The 23522-nt window shown below is 42.5% G+C and overlaps 1 protein-coding gene across 31 annotated transcripts in view; it reads right to left on the bottom strand.

Moving 5' to 3' along the window:
• LOC106608606 (receptor-type tyrosine-protein phosphatase delta) overlaps positions 1–23522 on the bottom strand; it is a 643701-nt gene that overhangs the window by 70411 nt on the left and 549768 nt on the right. For 7 of the 31 annotated variants that reach the window (XM_082977423.1, XM_082977432.1, XM_082977426.1 and 4 more), the window contains 12 exons: positions 23430–23447; positions 21037–21147; positions 16655–16924; positions 12004–12585; positions 10084–10229; positions 9826–9970; positions 7725–8030; positions 6644–6837; positions 3125–3151; positions 2397–2514; positions 917–1504; positions 357–457 (listed from right to left, as the gene is read on the bottom strand). In XM_082977423.1, the coding sequence (XP_082833549.1) occupies positions 357–457; positions 917–1504; positions 2397–2514; positions 3125–3151; positions 6644–6837; positions 7725–8030; positions 9826–9970; positions 10084–10229; positions 12004–12585; positions 16655–16924; positions 21037–21147; positions 23430–23447 (2606 nt within the window). Of the gene's footprint in view, positions 1–356; positions 458–916; positions 1505–2396; positions 2515–3124; positions 3152–6643; positions 6838–7724; positions 8031–9825; positions 9971–10083; positions 10230–12003; positions 12586–16654; positions 16925–19507; positions 20973–21036; positions 21148–23429; positions 23448–23522 lie in introns of those variants that run through there. The other 24 variants (XM_082977443.1, XM_082977440.1, XM_082977442.1 and 21 more) reach the window with 14 other exon arrangements.

Genomic DNA, 23522 nt, shown 5'->3' on the forward strand with positions numbered 1-23522 from the left:
AACCACATCGAACACTTTTGGGAAGATGTGGAACGCCAACTGCGAGCCAGGCCATGATTTTTGAATGAGATGTTCGACGAGCAGGTATCCACATACTTTTGGTCATTTAGTGAAGCTACAGTAGTTGCCTTGCTAACCAAACAAACAGACTTGCTAGTTTAGCTAACCAAACCAATCAGTCCTAGCTTGCTATTATGAAAATCGAATTCAACAATGCCAATAATGTTTTTAATTCAACTTTTGCTTTCAGGAAATAATGCACACTCTTGAATGCCCTTTAAGCCAATCAGAAACAAGTAATATTTTCTGGATTGCTGTCCTCAAACATTGTTGTTTAAAATAACAAAAGCTCTTACTGTGAAGGGCTGAGCTGCATTATAGTTGTCTGGGATCTCCCAGGTGAGGAGCACAGCTGTCTTCATGGCAGCTTTCACATGAAAATTTTTTGCAAACACTGCTGAAAGAAAGGGGGAGCAGATGATTTAGACATGAAACAAACAAACCTCTCTAATGGATTCCGGAGCAACAAACCTCTTACCTGAACATGTTTCCCGTTACAACCAGTCTGAAACCAGCACTAGAGTGGTCTTAGCAGGGCTACAGTACTCCCATCTTACCTTAGCTTACTTTTATCTTACCTTTTAATTAACAGCAGCTCTTTAACCTAATGGCTCACCTTTGGCTTGGCTGACAAGACATTTGACACATATACTTACTCCACCTGTTCATGATATCTTTCTTTCTTATGGGGTGGGAGGGCTATGTATACATACAGATGATTTTAAAACAATCCTGAGATCGGATGAATCTGTTTGTTCTTCTGCCACTATGGCTTGACGAGGTGGTTGCTGTTGGTGGTGGCTGTGGGGTGAAGTTGGATTGGTGGGCGGGAGGTTGAATTGGGGTGGGGTCCTACCTTGATCCAAGGGCTGTGTCCTGAACTGGACACTGGGGCTATAGGGACCGGAGCCTTTGCTGGTGAAGGCACACATTTTGATATCGTAAGTGGTGTCTGCCTTGAGGCTGTCAAGGATGACAGTGGACTCCGGGGCGGTGATGAAGAGTTCCGAGGGGCTCCGAGGGCTGTTGATGTCCTTGTACTGCAGGGCATACTTCACGATAACGCCGTTGCGCTCCGCCAGTAACAGTGGATTCCAGCTCACCTGAATGGTGGTGGTAGTGCCGCCCTCGGCTACAATGCTTTGTGGGAAGCCGCTAGGCATATCTTCAGGGGTGCTGATTTCTTTGACCGTCTCCTCGCCGAAGCCCACCTTGTTACGGGCGGACAAGCGGAAGGTGTATGATGCCCCCTTGTGGATCTCTTTGGTGGTGTAGTGGTTCTCACGCTCTGGGAACTCAATGATGGTCAGAGGGTCGACATCTTTGCGGCCGAAGCGGAGGCGGTAGCCCTGCAGGGGGCCGTGGGTTAAAGCCGGGGGGTGCCATTGGAGAAGGGCAGTGCCCATACTGGTGGGGCTGACCATGAGTCGTGGTTTTTCAGGTACTAAGAGAAGAGCAGTGACAAAACACAATTTTTAATACAAATACCATGCAAAGAAACCATTCAAACTGCCATAGCATTTTAAAAGCAATATCCAACAGACATTATGACAATTATGAGAGGATGATGACATCACAAAACAACCCAAGCCATAATGCATGACAGCAAAATCTGATCTCCTTTCCTACTCATAACAGCGTAAAGGGTTATGACTTCATGAGTAGTCATACCCCACCAAGGGAGCAGTAGATAGCTAACACCCTGTTTGCATAAATGCTAATGCTGTTTGCTTTGATACCTAACCAATATGGCATACCTGTGAAGCCTTTACTGAGTGAAGGCTCCTATCCCCCCATCCCATCCCCCCCCCCCCCCCCCCCCCCCCCACACACACACACACACACTAGCCATTTGTATCTGTACGCCGGTGGAGGCAGGTGGAAGGCTTTACAGACGAGATTAGACGACAGCGCAATTATATGTCAAACACACACAGCAAAGTATTTCTGAATTGCCATTTGGATTGTGTCATGCCTCTCTCTCAAAAGAAACCAATGAGAGCAGAACAGACTGTCGGGCTGCCATTAATTCGGAAGTATTTTTCTTCCCCTATTTCCCCACCTGATTTTTTCATTAGTTCCTTAACCCCTGTGAGCATTCCAATGTCAAAGCGGCAGCTGAGCGGAATTACAATTGTTGTCATAATTGAGGTGGCAATTAGCCGCATTCACACTTTAATAGCCATGGGGGGAAAGGTCGATTAGCATTTTTTTTGCTTCCTTTCACTGGGTGCAATTTTCACAGCTCTCTGCAGCACAAATGCATTTTGGGATGATCACAGGGTACATTAGCAGAGGGGCAGGGGGAGATTTGTCAGTGATGACAGTTCCCTTACCTGCGCCAGTGGTGGTGATCAGCTTGGCCTTGCTGCGAGCTCCGTCTCCCTTTGTCGTGTAGGCTGCCACGGCAACTGAGTACATAGTCTCAGCCTGCAGCTCTGTGATGACCATTTCCTGTAGATTAGAATAATAGGGATTTTTTAGAACTCTTGCTAGGGATTGTGCTGCAATTTGGCCATTTTTGCGGGGTGGGGGTCATATTTTTGTGCATGCATTTATGCTGTAATTAATTCAGAGGACATTATCTCACAGATATCAGCTCACTAATTAGTGAATGACTGGCAATGAACATGGTTGGTACAAATCTGTCCTGCCACTATATAGTCCACCATTCTTTGCTCAATGCATATGATCCTTCGCTCCATGCAAACAATCTGGACTGGTGGACGTGTCAGCATAGGTCACTCCATGAATTGAAAAGGCAAGGGTGTAAGTAGTGCAGTACCAATGGTAACATACAGGATTATCTTTTTGAAACTAGGTCCCCTTTCGAAAATCTTGTTTATTATAATCAACACCGCTAAGCATTCATGAATAGCCTTGTAATGTTGGCTATGGATTTCTGTTAGTCAAGCCATTCCATTGTCTTAGCTGGATTCAGAACAGTTAGGAGGTAATGTGAGGTTCAATACAGTCAAAACCATGCGAAGGTCAGGAACAGAGGAGACACAGAGCATGCAGGGGAATGGGATTAACTCTGTATCAGGTCTCTGTATCTACTCACATGTTCAGTTGAATCATCATATTCCCACTGATTAAGATGTGAGAGAGAGGAAAGAAGAGAGAAAACAAAACAAAGGCTAAGTACAGAGTCAGCGGTCACTATTGAGATAGTAGAGTAGAGAGAGAAGTAGAGGAGAAGCCACAGACAAGACACATATACTGACGGATGATTTTACCCCTAAGAGATGTTATTCACTGACCACCAGTAAGTTGTCGATTATGTCAGTTCCATTGCATTTAAGGATGTGTGATTCATCGCATTTCAATTAATTCCCCATACAGTGCATTCGGAAACTATTCAGACCCCTTCCCTTTTTCCACATTTTGTTACGTTACAGATTTATTCCGAAATTAATTATATTATTTTTATTTTTTTTTACACACAATACCCCATAATGACAAAGCGAAAACAGGTTTTTAGACATTATTGACGAAAAATAAATAAATAAATATTAATTTATGTAAATACTCAGACCCTTTGCTATGAGACTCTGAAATTGAGCTCAGGTGCATCCTGTTTCCATTGACCATCCTTGAGATGATTCTACAACTTGATTGGAGTCCACCTGTGATAAGTTGAATTGGTTGGACATGATTTGGAAAGGCACACACCTGTCTATATCAGGTCCCACAGTCAAAGGAATTGTCCATAGAGCAGGATTGGATTGTGTCGAGGCAAAGATCTAGGGAAGGGTACCAAAAAATGTCTGCAGCATTGAAGGTCCCCAAGAACACAGTGGCCTCCATCATTCTTAAATGGAAGAAGTTTGGAACCGCCAAGACTCTTCCTAGAGCTGGCCGCCTGACCAAACTGAGCAATCGGGGGAGAAGGGCCAAGAACCCGATGGTTACTCTGACAGAGCTCTGAATGCCATGTGTCACGTCTGGAGGAAACCTGGCACCATCCCTACGGTGAAGCATGGTGGTGGCAGTATCATGCTGTGGGGATGTTTTTCAGCGTGCAGGGACTGGGAGACTAGTCAGGATTGAGGCAAAAATTAATGGAGCAAAGTACAGATAGATCCTTGATGAAAACCTGCTCCAGAGCGCTCAGGACCTCAGACTGGGGTGAATGTTCAACTTACAACAGGACAACAACCCTAAGCACACAGCTAAGACAATGCAAGTCTCTGAATGTCCTTGAGCTGCCCAGCCAGAGCCCGGACTTGAACCCGATCGAACATCTCTGAAGAGACCTGAAAATAGCTGTGCAGCAACGCTCCCCAATCAACCTGACAGAGCTTGAGAGGATATGCCGAGAAGAATGGGAGAAACTCCCCAAATGCAGGTTTGTAGCATCATACCCAAGAAGACAAGGCTGTAATTGCTGTTAAAGGTGCATCAACAAAATACTGAATAAATGCTATGAATACTAATGTGGAGTGCCTTGCAAAAGTATTCACCCCCTTGGTGTTTTTCCTATTTTGTTGCATTACAACCTCTAATTTAAATTGATTTTTATTTGGATTTCATGTAATGGACATTCACAAAATAGTCCAAATTGGTGAAGTGAATGAAAAAAATAACTTGTTTCAAATTTTTTTATATAAATAAAAACGGAAAAGTGGTTTGTGCATATGTATTCACCCCCTTTGCTATGAAGCACCTAAATAAGATCTGGTGCAACCAATTACCTTCAGAAGTCACATAATTAATTAAATAAAGTCCACCTGTGTGTAATCTAAGTGTCTCATGATCTGTCACATGATCTCAGTATGTATACACCTGTTCTGAAAGGCCCCAGAGTCTGCAACACCACTAAGCAAGGGGCACCACCAAGCATGCAGCACCATGAAGACCAAGGAGCTCTTTAAACAGGTCAGGGACAAAGTTGTGGAGAAGTACAGATCAGGGTTGGGTTATAAAAGAATATCAGAAACTTAGAACATTCCATGGAGCACCATTAAATCCATTATTAAAAAATTGAAATAATATGGCACCACAACAAACCTGCCAAGAGAGGGCCGCCCACCAAAACTCACGGACCAGGCAAGGAGGGCATTAATCAGAGAGGCAACAAGGAGACCAAAGATAACCCTGAAGGAGCTGCAAAGCTTGGAGATTGAAGCGGAGATCGGAGTATCTGTCCATATATCCACTTTAAGCCGTACACTCCACAGAGCTGGGCTTTACGGAAGAATGGCCAGAAAAAAAGCCATTGCTTAAAGAAAAAAATAAGCAAAAGGCATGTGGGAGACTCCCCAAACATATGGAAGAAGAGATTCTGGTCAGATGAGACTAAAATGGATCTTTTTGGACATCAAAGAAAACGCTATGTCTGGCACAAACCTAACACCTCTCATCACCCCGAGAACAACATCCCCACAGTGAAGCATGGTGGTGGCATCATCATGCTGTGGGGATGTTTTTCATCAGCAGGGACTGGGAAACTGGTCAAAATTGAAGGAATGACGGATGGCGCTAAATACAGGGAAATTCTTAATGGAAACCTGTTTCAGTCTTCCAGAGATTTGAGACTGGGATGGAGGTTCACCTTCCAGCAGGAAAATGACCCTAAGCATACTGCTAAAGCAACACTCGAGTGGATTAAGGGGAAATATCTTGGAATGGCCTAGTCAAAGCCCAGACCTCAATCCAATTGAGGATCTGTGGTATGACTTAAAGATTGCTGTACAACAGCAGGAACCCATCCAACTTGAAGGAGCTGGAGCAGTTTTGCCTTGAAGAATGGGCAAAAATCCCAGTGGCTAGATGTGCCAAGCTTATAGAGACATATCCCAAGAGACTTGCAGCTGTAATTGCTGCAAAAGGTGGCTCTACAAAGTATTGACTTTGGGGGGTGAAAAGTTCTGTTTTTTTGTTTGTTTCACAATAAAAAATATTTTGCATCTTCAATGTGGTAAGCATGTTGTGTAAATCAAATGATACAAACCCACCAAAAATCTATTTTAATTACAGGTTGTAAGGCAACAAAATAGGAAAAATGCCAAGGGGGTGAATACTTTCGCAAGGTATTGTAAATGTGATATCTGTTTTTTTTTTAATATTTTTGCAAACATAAAAAAAAAAGGGTTTTGCCTTATCATTATGGGATATTGTGTTCAGTTGATGTGGGGGGAAAAAACCATTTAATCCATTTTAAAATAAGGCTGTAACGTAAAAAATTTGGAAAAAGTCAAGGGGTCTGAATACTTTCCGAATGCACTGTAGTTCCTGTGATTGTCTCCACTAGATATTGAGAGTAACAGATGGTGAGTCCCATACTGCGTAGGTCTATTCCTATAAATGCACACAAATGTATGAATGTGTATCTATCATATATTTACTCAATGGGTGACTCAGTTTCAAAGATCCTGAGAAAAACTAATTGGTGTCATCAGGTTTAAACCATATCGTAAAAACGTGTGGTTTTAACAACACTTTATACGGCTGAGTAGCGTATCCTTGTATTTTCACTCTGGCAGGTGTGACTCTTATGCTCTGTCCTTGTGTCTGAGAACTTCTCAAGGTGAGAGAACCTGCGAGTTTTGGGCGGAAGGCGGAGGAGGAGGGTGCTTACCTGCGCATCGTCAATCAAGATGTCCTTGATGGCTGGCTGTCCCATGGGCTCCCCATTAACCATCCTGACATAGTGCACCTGGTACCCTCGGATCTGCCCGTGCTGCTTGGTGGGCATCGGCGAGCGCCAGATTACTTTTATTGACGTGGAGTTGACAGTCTCCACCTCGACTTTACGAGGCGGGCCGCTGGGAACTGGAGGAACACCATAGGATAAAAGAAAGAAGGTCAAGATTATAGAGAACCCCTTCTCCCCTTTGAATGTCTGGCCAACTCCAAAGAGCAAAATGCTGGGGGGAAAAAATCTACAAAAGGGGAGCATACGGCAACAAGCACTGTATGATATCAATATTTCAACAATGGCAAGGGAAAAGAAAAACAACCCCAAAAACAGGTCTGACAATTGACCTAATCTGGAAACATTCAAAAATGGGAGTAGTGGATTAAAAACATGGAATAAAAATGTGTTTGTTAAAATTGAAAAGAGGAGCCAAAGGGGATGCTTCAAAAGCTTGAAGCACCCTGCAAGAATTTTGGCTATGAAGCGTGAAGAAAAAGTTAAATAAAATATATATTTAAAAAAATGTGTTGTTTTTTTGGCCCTTTAAAAAAATAAACCTTCCCTTTCCACTGTCCATAACTTCACATTTAGTCAAATTCATTAAAAAAAAAACTGTTAAAATCAAAAGTTTTTTTTCTCATACAAAAAAAGACAGTTTGGGACTGGAAGTCAAAGGCCTGAAGTGCTTCGATGCAGGAGAAAATGCCATACCATATGTTGAAATTGAGTTTTTGGGGATAAAGGCAGAAAAATACGGACAAAAAGTTAAATGAGCTTTACAAAAAAGTTAGGGCAGTCTGTTTAGTAAAAAAAAGTTGCACAGAAGTGGTCGAAGTTAGTAAAAGTGGGCTCATAATGAGAGTTAGGAGTGTTGCCAACTTTGATAGAAGCAGGAGGAAGAAGAAGAGAGGGATGCTAGGTCAGAGGGACTGTTGATGCTGTTAGACAGTATCTGAAGGGGGTTAGAGGTTAGAGGGCAGACTGGATTTGCAACGGGGGCAGCGGTTTTGGAAAAACATACCATCCTCCTCGGTGCGGATGAGTTGCGGTAAGCTTTCAGGTCCTTCACCCACATCTGTGTGAGCAGTCACTGTCACACGGTATTCCGTCCATTTTTCCAAGTTTTCCAAGAGGTACTGGGAGCTTTCTGGAGGGATGTCGGATATTTTTCGGGTGGTGGTGTCCTCCCCTTCAGTGGCGGCGTATTGGACGGCATACTTAACTATGATCCCATTCTGTAACTCCGTAGGAGGTGGCCGCCAACTTACCAGGATATTGGTGGAGCTGGGGCTAGAGCACTTGATATCCTGAGGTGGAGCTGAGGGCTCTGATTGTAGGAGTGGATAGGAAGAGGAGCAGGGTTTTGTTTGATTGGATCAACCATTTTAGTTGGGGTTTTGTTTGATTTTGTTTGTTTCGAGGAGGGGTTTCACAGGTAGGTTGAAGTTTTTTTGGGTTGGGATGAGGGTGGTGGAAACGAACAAACAATAAAGAAAAGGGAAAGGGAAAATAAATATGACAAAATGAGGACGAAGCACAAGCACTGAAACAATGTTTGCAAAGAAGTGGTATCAAAAGTCAATGAGATTTCACAATCAAGATGAGACAAAATGCAAAGACAAAAGACTAACACTTTTTCAAACAAGGTCAACTCAATTAATAAAAAGACACACAATGACGATGTATGGATGGGGTAGTCATGAGATAATAGTACACCTTCACAACATGTAACCTACCTTTGTAAATGAAAAATGTGACATTTTTTCCTAAAAACGATTATCACTCTAGGGATTCATATCTTCGGCTTATAACCAAGACTAAGCCCAAATTTCATATAAACTTATCAAATGACTGCTCAGTAAAAGTACTCTTGATCACATAAAATCCTAATAAACTCCAAACAAATATCATACATTTGCCAAGCAGTTACCACAAATCCAAAAACATAAAGGTTGATGCTTAAACTCTAGCAAGGTGTAAAAAGTTGTATTGGTCACCAACCTTTCCGAAGCCTGTTGGTTTGTGGTAAAAGCCTGATCGTACAAAAGAGAACTTCCCAAGGTGATATGCCTGACTTTTGAAAGTCTCAACACATTGGCATGCAGACATCTTTTCTTGGTACCTCCCATCGCGTTAGGACTTTTTGAACTTAATACCTACCTGTTCTCTGCCTTTTTGTCTTGCACAGACCTCCGGTTTATTTTAAATATATAAAAAAGTTATATTTCAAATCAGTTTTTGGAATGTAATGTTCTATTTTCTAATAGTCAATACACTACTTGTTTGTACTTAGCTTTAATTTGGTGCCTTGATCAATTTTATCATTTCAATAAACCTGAGGTCTTATCGTGTGGTAATACGGTAATTCTCTATCTTCAGTGATACTACTTGCTTTTGAGCTTTCTATGGAATTTGTAGTCCATCCAATTTTTTGTAAAAACAAAAAAATTGTTAAGGGGTTGGCATCACCAATTATGCTACTGAGAAAGGGAAACCCCTCTGACCTCCAGATAAAATTGGCAGAATTTTATTTCCATAGAAAGCTCAGTCTCAATACGCAAATACTCTGACGTGGCTTACATGCAAAATCAAGAGACAAGGCTTCCAATAGCGGGATAACATGCACTTCCGTTAATGAAAAACAACAGACAGTCAGATAAATAGGAAATATAATTTTTCATGAATAATTCAAAGCTCTATTTTGGATTGGGATGTTTTGCACATCAAAGGTGTTGAAGAGGAGTAGATTCTGTATATAGTTTGACCTTGTCTGTTGAACTCTGTCCATGCAGCCATTTCAAAGTGAATAGGTGCATTGCCAGGTAGACAACAAAACACACTGTTTCAGCTCCAATCGTTGCAGAACTAGTCCATTTTCAAGGTCATCCACCGCTTTCGATGACATTTATTTTTATTAAGAGTTATCCATCTCTTTCGATGACATTTATTTTTTATCATGTCATTGACCTGTTTTTGGCAAAAGGTATTGGAATTAGCGGATGCAATTCTAAATTGGCAAAGGTAGATGCGTTTGAAAATTTAAGAATGTATTTCTCTCCAAGGAGTTTCCACATCCAGTGGTAAACTGTCTGGCCAGAGCTGAGACATGGAAGAGGACCTACGTGTTTGAGGGGTTTCTGCGGAGATCTCATTGGTGTAGGCCCCGATACCGTGCTTACTGCGCGCGGCTAGCTGGAAAGTATAAGTAGTGAAGGGCTTCAAGTCCTTCAGCAGGTACGTGGTGGTAGGCTCAAAGCTGATGCGTTTCTGTTGAGAAAATGGTATGTCATCAGTTTAGGACTTCAAGAAAACGTGTACCATTGGACGTAAGATATATTTGGGGCAGTATAGCTGTTTTTTGAATATGAGAAACCATTTACCTCCTCCTTGTCATCCCCCTTCTTGTAGAGAAGTTCATATCCCATGATTTGATTGTCTTGTCCGGTCTGTGCTGGGGCTATCCACGATAGCAGTATACTTGTTTCAGATTTGGCTTCCCCTTTGAAGTCGGTCGGTTGAGAAGGGACTGGGAAAGAAATACAAATACACATTTGGCCCACTAAACTAATGATACTCATTGCAACGCCCACCATACCGCTGCTAAAGGTATTTGACGAGTGCTGCTGCTGGCACTACTGTGGCTATTTTTTACTACTAATAACATTAGTAGTAACTTGTTATTAATACATTATTACTATTACCTGTGAGTGCAACTACCTGTTATTACTGTGCAATTACTGTTATTTCCCTAAACAGACACAATTTCATCATATTGGATTAGAAAATAATTTAAGGAAAACAAGTTTAAATATATATGATTGGCAGTCTAAATTATGCTCAAGAAGTATTCAAGGTCTCAAGTCTGATTTTATACTTAAGCAATAATACATGAGAGGCCATGTGTTATGAATTTTTTATCATGGCTGGGACGTGGTCATAGCCACGGGGCGAAACAGGGTGGGATAGACCACCACAGCCATGATAAAAATGTCATAACATATGGACTCGAGTGTATTATTGCTTTTATAAAATGGGTTACCAGCATTAAAAAAATCTAGATTATTTCCTGAACCATCAGTTTTTCAACTAAGTGCTATTTCAGGCATCCTCTGGTCGTTAGTTCTATTTGTATTGACTGCCATGTAAAGCAAAACTACCCAAGCGCTGGATGATAGTTCCAGAACTTTGCAGGTTGCTATGACAAACAAAAATGTTTGCTATGGAGGCTCATTCCCCACTTGCTAACTAGCCAATTACACAGCTAACACAATCACTTCATACTGAAGCTGGAAAGACAGCTAACTAGCTGCATTTCATTTAATTTGACCTGTCTCTCTATTTACTTTCCTTTGTATATATCAATAAAAATGATGCAGATTCATGATTTCGAGTGGCTGAGAAAAGCAGCCTGCCTGAATTTCAATATTACAACAATGTTGCAAATGTCGGAGATAATGTCTAGATACTTTTTACAGTGATCAAGTTTATAAGTTGCATGTCTGGGCAGATGAGACAGTGGATCTGTAAAAGTAGTAGTAGTAGTAGTAGTGCATTGCTAGGTAACGACTTAAACAATGGCACGTTTTATGAATGTACTGGACATGTTTATATTGTGTAGTATATCACAGGCAGGAAAGGCTCTAACAATGGGAATTCCAAACCACTTGTTGTATAATTAAGCAATAATGCCCAAGGGGGTGTGGTATACGGCCAATATACCACGGCTAATGGCAGTTATTATAGCCCTTAGCCGTGCTATATTGGCAATATACCACAAACCCCCGAGGTGCCTTATTGCTTTATATAAACTGGTTACCAACGTAATTAGAGCAGTAAAAATACATGTTTTGTCATACCCGTGGTATATGGTCTGATATACCACGGCTGGCAGACAATCAGCATTCAGGCCTTGAACCACCTAGTTTATAATGTTTAATAAACTATGATTTTTGTCATTCAGAATGCCAAATTGAAATTGCTTGGCACTCAAGAGCATGTGCGTGCCAAAAAGAGATTTCAAATGTGTTTACAGCTGTGGTGAAAACCGAGGATACTTTTATCTGACTAAAAAGACTGAGTGAGTGATGTGCTTTCCCAGAAAGACACTTGGCTGTCAAATTAGCCCGTTGATATTCTCTCCCTTGTAGAGTTAGATGATTTGTTTGTTTACTCATAACTCACAGATTGCGGAGCTTCAGCTCCTACAAGAATGTATAGCCCAACTCATATACAGTTAACATAATTGTCAATTTAAAGGCTTTGGTCCACAAAAACACACACAGGCCACACACAAATCTTACCTCCCGTCTTGGCTATGATCTGGAGATCTGCAGAAAGAGGTCCATCACCCACGGACGTGTAGGCCAGGACCTTAATGTAATAGGTCTTGTTGGGGATGAGGCCTTGAATGGTGAGGAAGTTTGATCCACGCACTATCTGCTTCTCCCATGTGTTGACTTGCTGGGCAGAGTCCATGGTGTAGTAGACACGGTAGCCCATAATTTGCCCGTTGGCCTCCTCTGGTTCGTCCCAGTGGATAATAGCCGTGGTGGCGCTGAGCATACGACCCCTGACCTGCCTGGGCGCAGTGCTGGGCGCTTGCTCAGCCGTCTTGGCCTCGATGTCCTCGCTGGGCGGCCCACGCCCGATGTTGTTCACCGCCAGCACCCGGAACACGTAGTCCGAGTAAGGACTGAGGCCGCCCACGCTGTAGCGAGTGGTGGCCACGCCGTCGATCTCCTTGTATGTGTCCTCTGAGAACTTGGACTTGTGCTGGATGATGTAGTAGGAGACAGGCTCAGGGTTGCCTGAGTCCCACGTCAGCGTGATGCTCGTGGCCGTGCGCTCCGTCACCACGGGAACGCCGGGAGGCTTGGGCAATGCTGGAAAAACAAACAGATAACATATATATGCAAGGGATAATCAACGAGGTGCTATACGTTCTATGTATTTCTATCCAAGATGGCGTAGCAGTCAGACGTCTTTGTCCTTCGTCTTGTCGTGTCCCATGAATAATTATTTTTCTATCTTTTTCTTCGCATTTCTTTTTTTAATATTTTTCTAAACCTCAACTTCAAAATACTCTCCTGCAACCCGCCTCACCCAATGTGGTGTGGATCTGTTTTTTCCTAAAGTATTTTTATTTACCTCCGAACCAGAATCCCCCATCTGCCAGCCTGCTAGCTGGCCACTATACCTATTTTGCCAATTGGACTTGGACCCCTCTGCTACTCAGAAGCCTACTAATCCATCACGACTGGTCTATCGACATCACCGCCCGAGGAGGCTAAAACAGACTTTTCTCCGTTGCGACGTCCCTCTAAGGCCCTTCTGCTAGCTTGCTAGCACTGGCCTGCTAGCTGTCTGAATCGCCGTGTCTCCAGCCAGCCCAACCACTCACTGGACCCCTATAATCACTCGGCTACACATGCCTCTCCCTAATATCAATATGCCTTGTCCATTACTGTCCTGGTGAGTGATTATTGTCTTATTTCACTGTAGAGCCTCTAGCCCTGCTCAATATGCCTTAACCAACCATGCTAGCGTCCCACCTAGCCCATAGAAGTTAAAAAAGCATGCCCCATTAAAAAATGTAGAACCAGGAACAGATATAGCCCATGGTTCTCTCCAGACCTGACTGCCCTTGACCAGCACAAAAACATCCTGTGGCGTTCTGCATTAGCATCGATAGCCCCCGTGATAGGAACCAATATACACAGGCAGTTAGGAAAGCTAAGGCTAGCTTTTTAAAGCAGAAATTTGCATCCTGTAGCACAAACTCAAAAAAGTTCTGGGACACTGCAAAGTTCATGGAGAAGAGGAGCACCTCCTCCCAGCTGCCCACTGCACTGAGGCTAGGAAACACTGTCACCACCAATAAATCCACTATAATTGAGAATTTCAATAAGCATTTTTCTACGGCTGGCCATGCTTTCCACCTGGCTACCCCTACCCTGGTCAACAGTCCTGCACCCCCCACAGAAACTCGCCCAAGCCTCCCCAGCTTCTCCTTCACCCAAATCCAGATAATGTTCTGAAAGAGCTGCAAAATCTGCACTCCTACAAATCAGCCGGGCTAGACAATCTGGACCCTTTCTTTCTAAAATGATCTGCCGAAATTGTTGCAACCCCTATTACTAGCCTGTTCAACCTCTCGTATCGTCTGAGATTCCCAAAGATTGGAAAGCTGCCGCGGTCATCCCCCTCTTTAAAGGGGGAGACACTCTAGACCCAAACTGCTACAGACCTATATCTATCCTACCCTGCCTTTCTAAGGTCTTCGAAAGCCAAGTTAACAAACAGATTACTGACCATTTAGAATCCCACCGTACCTTCTCTGCTATGCAATCTGGTTTCAGAGCTGGTCATGGGTGCACCTCAGCCACGCTCAAGGTCCTAAACGATATCATAACCGCCATCGATAAGAGACATTTCTGTGCAGCCGTATTCATCGACCTGGCCAAGGCTTTCGACTCTGTCAATCACCACATTCTTATCGGCAGACTCAACAGCCTTGGTTTCTCAAATGATTGCCTCGCCTAGTTCACCAACTACTCCTCTGATAGAGTTCAGTGTGTCAAATCGGAGGGCCTGTTGTCCGGACCTCTGGAAGCCTCTATGGGTGTGCCACAGGGTTCAATTCTCGGGCCGACTCTCTTCTCTGTATACATCAATGATGTCGCTGTTGCTGCTGGTGATTCTCTGATCCACCTCTACGCAGATGACACCATTCTGTATTCCTCTGGCCCCTCTTTGGACACTTAAGTAACCTCCAGACGAGCTTCAATGCCATACAACTCTTCCTTCCGTGGCCTGCATGCTCTTCAACCAATCGCTGCCCGCACCTGCCCGCCCGTCCGTCCAGCATCACTACTCTGGACGGTTCTGACTTAGAATATGTGGACAACTACAAATACCTAGGTGTCTGGTTAGACTATAAATAGTGCCATCTGTTTTGTCACCAAAGCCCCATATACTACCCACCACTGCGACCTGTATGCTCTCATTGGCTGGCCCTCGCTTCATACTCGTCGCCAAACCCACTGGCCCCAGGTCATCTACAAGTCTCTGCTAGGTAAAGCCCCGCCTTATCTCAGCTCACTGGTCACCATAGCAGCACCCACTCGTAGCACGCGCTCCAGCAGGTATATCTCACTGGTCACCCCCAAAGCCAATTCTTACTTTGGCCGCCATTCCTTCCAGTTCTCTGCTGCCAATGACTGGAACGAACTGCAAAAATCACTGAAGCTGGAGACTCATATCTCCCTCACTAGCTTTAAGCATCAGCTGTCAGAACAGCGCACAGATCACTGTACCTGTACATAGCCCATCTGTAAATAGCCCATCCAACTACCTCATCCCCATACTGCATTTATTTATTTCTCTTCCTCCTTTGCACCCCAGTATCTCTACTTGCACATTCATCTTCTGCACATCTACCATTCCAGTGTTTAATTGCTATTTTGTAATTACTTCGCCACCATGGCCTATTTATTGACTTACCTCCCTTATCCTACCTCATTTGCACACACTGTATATATAGACTTGTTCTACTGTATTATTGACTGTATGTTTGTTTATTCCATGTGTAACTCTGTGTTGTTGTATGAGTCGAACTGCTTTGCTTTATCTTGGCCAGGTCGCAGTTGTAAATTAAAACTTGTTCTCAACTAGCCTACCTGGTTAAATAAAGGTGAAATAAAGGTGAAATAAAAATACATGTAAAATAAGGAATGATGTTTTATACCATGGCTATAATTTAACACATTTGCCACTAGAAATGGGTTCATTGCTGGTAGAAATGGGTTCAACATCCACTGAAGTAGCTACCAAGTTCACTAGATAGGTACAGTAGTTACCGTGGTAATGAAACAAACAGACTTGCTAGTTTAGCTAACAATACCATCAGTCCTAGCTTGCTATTATGAAAATTGTAGTTAACAATAACAATACTGTTTTCTATTTGACTTTTGCTTTCAAAAGCAGCTCAAACAAAACATGTAAAAATTAACTATAGCCAGTGAATTCTACTGTGCAAATATACTGTGCTTTATAGGGAAATAATGGATGCTCTAGAATGCCCTTCAAGCCAATCAGAAAGGAGTATTCAACAAAGCCATGGTATAATTAAGTGATAATACCGGAGAAGCCGGTGTTTGAAGGATATATTGGCACGGGTGTTGTTAGCCCCAGATGAAGTGAGGCTGTTTTGAGGGCAAAAGGGGGGAGTACAACTCAATATTAGGAAGGTGTCCTTAATGTTTCGTACACTCAGTGTATACATTTTTTACCTTGCATTTGTATGCCACATCAGTGCATTATAACCATATTTGAACTCTTATTAAGCAGATAAAAGGCTAAAAGCCCCGGAAGCTTCTGTTAACCAGAGAATTCCAATGTGTATCTCTTAAATAATGTAGTGGGTTAATTTATTGCTTTAATACTTACACCAGTGACACGAGTCGAAAGATATGAGGGCGATGGACTCTCTTTTTATGCCATCTCAATTGTAAAATTGGGGGAAGTTCCTGGCAGCCTTGGTTATATTGTGACTAATATCCCTCTGTTATGTCTGGGAGAAACAAAGCCGTGTGTGTGCGTGTACTTCTGTGTGTTGGTGTGTGTACACGAGGACGACAATCTGGAATCTCTCTCCCTGGTATGCATTGGAGGAGATGATTACACTCCAATAAGTACCCTGCCTACTGAGAAGACCAAACAATACACACTATGTTGCACGCACGCACGCACATGCACACGCACACAACCACACACACCACCAACAGGGATATAGAGCTCTGGCGTTTAACTCCCCTGGTTGTGAGATAAGCCTTTCACTGATTCTCAATCTAGCATCTAATCCACTGAGGCTGGCGTCAACACATCCCAGGCTTTAGGAACCCTCTTCCTGAGACCAACAATACATGACAGAAAGAAGTAAACGTGCGTTACCTTTCACCGTGATCTGCGCCACCGCCTCGATGACCCCCAGAGTGGACATGGCCACGCAGGTATAGTTGTTCGACTGGCGGACGTCAGTGAGCTCCAAAACGTTTCGTCCAATGGGCATGTCGTCCTCGGGCGTCAGGTCTTCGGCTCCCAGCATCCATTTGACGTAGGGCATAGGGGAGCCCACCGCCACACAGGTGATGTTGACACTGCCTCCAGGCATGATCTCGTTGTCCGTGGGCGGGATGGAGAACCGCGGGGGTACCCGGCGCACTGCAAAAGACAAAAGGCAGCGGTAACATCTCGTACAAACCGCACAAGGCCAAGGTTTCCCATCAACGGCCGAGAAAAAAAGAGACTCATAAGTTTACAGTATACAGACGGATAACAAAATATTTACATTTACAACTTGCCCGAAATTTTACTTTTATATCTAATGTAATATATTTAACACAGTCCAGGCCTCAAAGATGGGACGACTAGCTACGGACTAATGATTACACAAACACCATGCACAAATGACACCATCCATACAGACATAAAGAGAACAGCACAGAGGAACTGGAGCGTCGACAGCATGGCAGAGTGAAGTGTACAAGAGAACAACTTCAATGCTGCGTTCTTCCAGTTGATGTGAAGTAAATGTGCCGCGTCACATTCTCACATCACACATACTACGGCCCGTGGTGGGAACACATCCAACTACGGTACATGGAATAGAGTGCAACTCTGCTTCTCAGATCAAAAAAGTGGATACACATTCCAAAATAACCATGTTCGAGTAGAAACAACAAGAAAAAACATATCCAAATTTGATATTGAAAAGAAAATGAAAAGAAACAGCATCCATTATGAGGTAAAAGGTTGGAGCTTGTCGTGGTGGCTTGGACCTCTGTCATGCACACAAGCACATAGCTGGCTTAGAGGCAACCATGTTTGGGAATGGGAAGGAGAGAGGAGGATTGAGAGGGGAAAAAATAGTAACAACAAAAAAAACAGATATCAAACATGAGGAGGACGGTTAGAGTTAGGCTGGCAGGAGGGAGGTAAGGTTTAGGCTGGCAGCGTTGGGTTTCTGGGAAATTAACACTACTGGCTATTATTAAGCTAGAGTTGCTAGGGCAGGACAAATGTACAGTGTCACAGGACAGATTAGGGGAACTGCAACAGTATGACAGGACAGGACAGGACAGGACAGGACAGGGATAGGCAGAGGCAACTCAACACAAATCACAACGTTTTCTGAGGTTTAACTAAGTTAGTTAACCACATACGATTCAAACACACCATATAGGATAAGCATATTTAAGGGACAGGGGCTGGGGCAGATACAGAGGGGGAATGGGTTTGGATTAAAAAAATGTCTAGTGAGAAATTTGATTAAAGGAACGAAGTCAGTGTTACTGCTTATAATACTCAGAATGAATATAGGTCCCAATATGCCGATCTCCTTTGATACGCAGATGCGTAATGGTGGGAGAATTTGGGGAATGCTGTTTGCTCTTCCATGCGCCTTGGAAAGATTAATCACTCAGGTGCTTTGGCGGTGAACCTCGGTGATACTAATAAAGGGTGAAACACTCCCATCGTCCCAATCACTTTTAATTAAAATTAAACAAGCTCCTCTCCAATATGGGGCACAAAAATGAGCCTTGACTAATGTAATGGCGAGAGCCATTGGGTTTTCCCGCAGTATGTGGTCATTAATATGCATTAACGTGATGTGATGTAAAACTGAGCGCTAGCTAAAATAGCATTGTTTGCTAATAGCATTGTTTGCTAAAGCTAAAAGCCTGCATCTACATGTAGAATTAGCTCATGCGTTCAACCGCCATCACATTTAATACAGCACATTCTGCTAAGCAGATTGTGCCTCTCCAGAGACAAGGAATCTCAGAAACTACTACTTGCATTATTAAATACAACTTTTCACTCGCTTCATATTTAATTAATATCCAATTGGATCCTGCTCCCCCATGACATAATGTTATCATACTAATTTGAATATCATTACATTTGTCAAGTCTTGCAGCTAATGCTCCAAATACATCATTCTTTCATGAACGCCTCTGTAGGAAAAATCCTTTGCAGAGGCAGCGTACATCTCACAAGGCTAACAGCTGAGCGCTAAACCTCACCACTGATTATAACAAAGGGGAATTTAGCTTATAGCTTTTAAAACATGTCTTTCTCTGAGACTATGATGAAGAGCAACAGAGGGAAAATGTGCATCCAGTCTTAGCTAGGCAGGCTGCAGAGCGTGGCAGCGCTTCATTCCAGGAGCCTGCAGTGATGGAGGACACCCTTCCAGCTCCGGTGCTGCGGCTCATGTTGCCGCTGAGGTTTTTTGTGCCACCTGCCATTGTCACGCCGTTGGCCTGAGTAACCAAGCAGGAACACTGACAAGCTAAGGACACCGATGGGCAAGGGGCAGGGGTGGGGCTGAGAGCAGAGGGGAGGGTGGGGCTGAGAGCAGAGGGGAGGGGGGGATCTCTAGCTTGAGCATAAACAGGTCACCATGCAAATACTCCCCGAAGATGCAAATATTATCCCACACCCTCCCACCACCCCGAAGATGCACATTTCCTCCCACGACATGCACCACTTTTTGGACAGTCAAGCATCGTAGCCAAGACCAAGGGCATTCTTCATGGAAAAGATGAACTGAGAAACTCAGCAGAAACAACAGTAGTAATACAAGGCTATCGGTAATAAAAATGATAATGAACCAAGAAGAGAACAAACTGAGAGAGAAAAATTTATTTGATTTGTATTCTTGAGAATTGTGTTTTTGGACGGTTGCAATAAATTAGTTTCTTTAGTTTCAGTTTTGTATAAAAGTAAAAACACACCAACCTTCTCGCAGCTCTGAGGGATGTAGGGGGTTTGATGCAGAACACAATGAAATGAGGAAAGGAGAAGGAAACAAGGGAGACACAGAGAGAGTAAAAAGGCCATGTTCAAGGCGTTCAAACTGCTACGTAAAAAATGTGAAGGACTTCCTGTCACATGGGGACAGGGAGTCCGCTGCATTGCCCTCACACCCTGGTTTAGAGGCAGAGGTCCTATAGCACCAATTAAAAATGTTAAGCATTTTGAGGGCTGAAATAATTTGCTATGTTTAGCATATCATATAATCCTGTCCCAGTCATGTGGTTGGCTTATATCGAGTGCTAAGGATTAACATGCTATACTCAGGTTGGGTTTTACATACAAATGTTCTGCATGTTGAAAATGTGAGCAATACAAAATGTAATAATATGATATCCAGAAAGACATCTCTGTGCATTTATTTGGTCAATATCCACTTTAAGTTTGTTCCACACAATAAAAAAAAATTAATTAGTTCTTTATTCAGTATTCTAGGTATTGTCATTGACTGTGTTTTAGATTGATGATCTGCGATGACACTGCAAACCACAAGGCTCGGACAGAATCATAGAGCTTAGTTTTTTAAAGAAAAATACCTACAGCTGCCAGTTAAAATATTCATACAAAATTTATGAAAAAGTATTCCATTTAATATGAAAAAACGAATATCCATTACGTTTAACAACTGATCTATATGAAAAGGTAACAATGCACACGGCATCACATAAGACCTTCATTTTATCAGTAGAGAATTTATAAAAAAACACACAAAAACATTTATTCCACTGGACTTTCACATAGACAGTTCATGACAATTGGAATAAAGATTTGTAATAGCTCAAGAAGGTGATATGAAAGCCAGAATACACAGTGATACCTATCAATGAATTATCACTTATAAGAAAATCAGCAAATAAATGTATGTGCTGATGTTATCAACACTAGCATAGACATTAAAGTTGTTGCAATTTTCAACCTGGCGTCAAAATTAAAGATTTAATGATAACTACATACAATTACTATTTAATATAATCTCAGCACTTTTAATACTGTATTGACAAAGAGAGATGAGAGTTAAAGGTGTCCTTCCAATGTTGCTCAAAAGAGAAGAGAAACAGAAAGATCAGAGAGGATCTGCTACTATGAATAGAGGGGATTGGTGGAGGGATTGTCCACCCATTTCCCCTCAAGGTACATTTAGGAGTAAAGGTCAATTAGTAGGTAAACACACCAAGCAGTCAAGTCATTGGAGTTAGACTTAGGAAAAAGAACAGAAAAACACAAAACAGAACACACAGGTTCAAATCAGTGCAGGTAGGTCTAATAGAACAAAACAGCCATACTTACAAGCACCTCATTGGACATGGACCTCTGGACTGGATCAGTAACTCCAGTACCCAGAATTACCCAGTTCCAACACCAGTTGTACTATAATATACCGTACCATAATATACCACTAAAATGTTTTTCTTCCAAAGATGAATACCGTTGTTGTTTGTTCATTGCTTTCCTACCTCTAACGTATAGATTGGCGGGGGCAGAATAGCGGGTTCCATCGTTGTTAGTGGCGACGCACTCGTACTTCCCCTGGTCGGACTCTTCGCTCTGCTCAATCTGGAGGGCCCCTGCGTGGGAATAGAAGATAGGTGCCGGACACCATTGGTTAAGTGTCTGCCATTTTGAATTGAGTTGACAAACATAAAAAAAACGTGCTTGTTGTAAAACTGCTCAGGGGCCAACATGTCATTGGGGCCCCCTCACTCCTAGACTTGCTCTTTTAGTCTGCTCAGGGACCAACATGTCATTGGGGCCCCCTCACTCCTAGACTTGATCTTTAAGACTGTTCAGGGACCAACATGTCATTGGGGCCCCCTCACTCCTAGACTTGATCTTTTAGACTGCTCAGGGGCCAACATGTCATTGGGGCCACCTCACTCCTAGACTTGCTCTTTTAGACTGCTCAGGGGCCAACATGTCATTGTGGCCCCCTCACTCCTAGACTTGCTCTTTTTTTTAATCGATGAGGGTACAGAGTAAAATCGGCTACCATTGTAACTAGCGTAGAGGGATTTTTTGTATCTGTAGGGATCATTTGCGCAGAGGATAGTTCACTTTACCATTGACCAACACAACCATATTTGTTGAGCAAATAGGCATTCTTCTTGTAACTTGACAGATTTTCCCCTAACATTCCCCTAGTCTGATGTATTAAATGTGTGACATCTTTATTACGTTTATTCTGTCATTATTAACAAAATACATTTGAATTATAGTAATCATGGATAGTTGCAGTCGGATTGCTACAATGTCAGGCCTACAGAAATCTTAGGGGAAAAAAATGACATTTAACAACCATGGAAAAACATTTAATATTTAACATTTACCTCATTATTGACATCAGGGGATACAAACAAACCTACATACATGTTGCAGGGTCTAAAAAGGCACTCAACTTTAAGGCCAGTGTTAAAATATGTCATAGTATAGCTCGACTTTGAGGGATAGGGGCAAGCCCTGCAATGTACAACATTTCACTGGACTGTCAATATGGGAATGAGTGAAACTGCTTCAAGGAAGCATGGATCAAACAAAAGAGGTTTACAGTATACAAAAGTAGCATAACAAGGGAGGACAATTAAAACAATATATTTGGGTATGAATTTTACCATATTTAATCACAGATCCAATATCAATCAAATGATTTAGGACTTCATCCAGTCAAAGTTGGTTAGAAAAATGCAGCACTTACAAAAAACGGGGGGGGGGGGGGGAAATGCCGCTGAGATATGTTAAAAAAATACTCATCATAATATCGTATTACAAATATATCACCCTCTGTCACAAAATGTTTGACATGCAGATGTTTTCCAAAGAGCAAGAAATGTATGTTGGCACAACTTACAACCTTTTGACAACCCTTAGCTGAAAAATAAAATGCAATTGTATTAGAAGACAAAATTCAAAATGATGGCCTTGAGCCGACAAGAAGGCAACCAACCACTGACTGCGTTAGCTTGTGAAAGCTACAAAAGACACCCATAAAAATCCACCAATGGGATCCGCAGTGTGGTGTCATATGACCAGGGGGAAAATGGCTTATGCATCAATCACTCTCCAACTCCCAAATGGCAAAAATGGACCTGCCAGGTCCTCGCCTGACTCAACTGTTTGCCTTCCCCAAAACCTTGAAGAATAAAAAAAACGTCAAAAAGTAAAATAGCCTTCAAACCCAATAAAAGTAAGAAAAATAGGTGAAAGAGAAAAAAGCACCCGGAGAAACTTTATCAAAAAAGTAGTTGTTTGGGCTTTTTTTTTTTTTTTTTTTTTTTTTACAGAAGGTACAGGAGAGGAAAGCAAATAGAAGAAATAAAAAAAATAGACTTGCAAAGACAGAAAGAGTTCTTTGGGAGAAAAAAGCAGAGGAAAGGCAATGTTGTCTTCAGCATGCCTGCGTGATTCCACAGCATCTGTGCATCATTTTAGTGCTGAACAAGAGCAGCTAAGGGGGAAAAATGTTTGGTTGTTTTAGTTGGACAAAAAGAGGGACACATGAGTCGCTATGGCCAAAAATTAAACAAAAAAATGAAATAAAAATTTGAGTTCGAAAAAAATAAGTTGTCATTGGATATGCTTCTTTGAGCCAGAGCAAGCATATCACAACTGAGTTTTTTTTAAAAAGGCTCTTCAAATCAAAATTCAAAGGAGGAAGTAAAGCATAGACAAAAAATGGAGATTGGATGAAGTCAACGGAACAGGACAAATAAAAAGGAAAGTCGATAATGAGAACTAAATGGGATTCGGAGTCGGGAAACAGGACAAAAATGGAGGCGGACGGGCGGATGGATGGGACGACAGCAAGAATGAAGTTGCTTTGTTCATTCTGTGAACGTCAGTTCAGCACTCTTACCTCTTATTGGTGTACCACCTGGGTGGATAATATGAATGCAAATAAGATTAGAAAGAAGAAGCATTAGTACGAGAAGATAGAGTCTGGGGGCTT

This window comes from Salmo salar, chromosome 07 (assembly GCF_965601325.2).
Source record: "Salmo salar chromosome 07, fSalSal1, whole genome shotgun sequence".
Taxonomy (NCBI): Eukaryota; Metazoa; Chordata; class Actinopteri; order Salmoniformes; family Salmonidae; genus Salmo; species Salmo salar.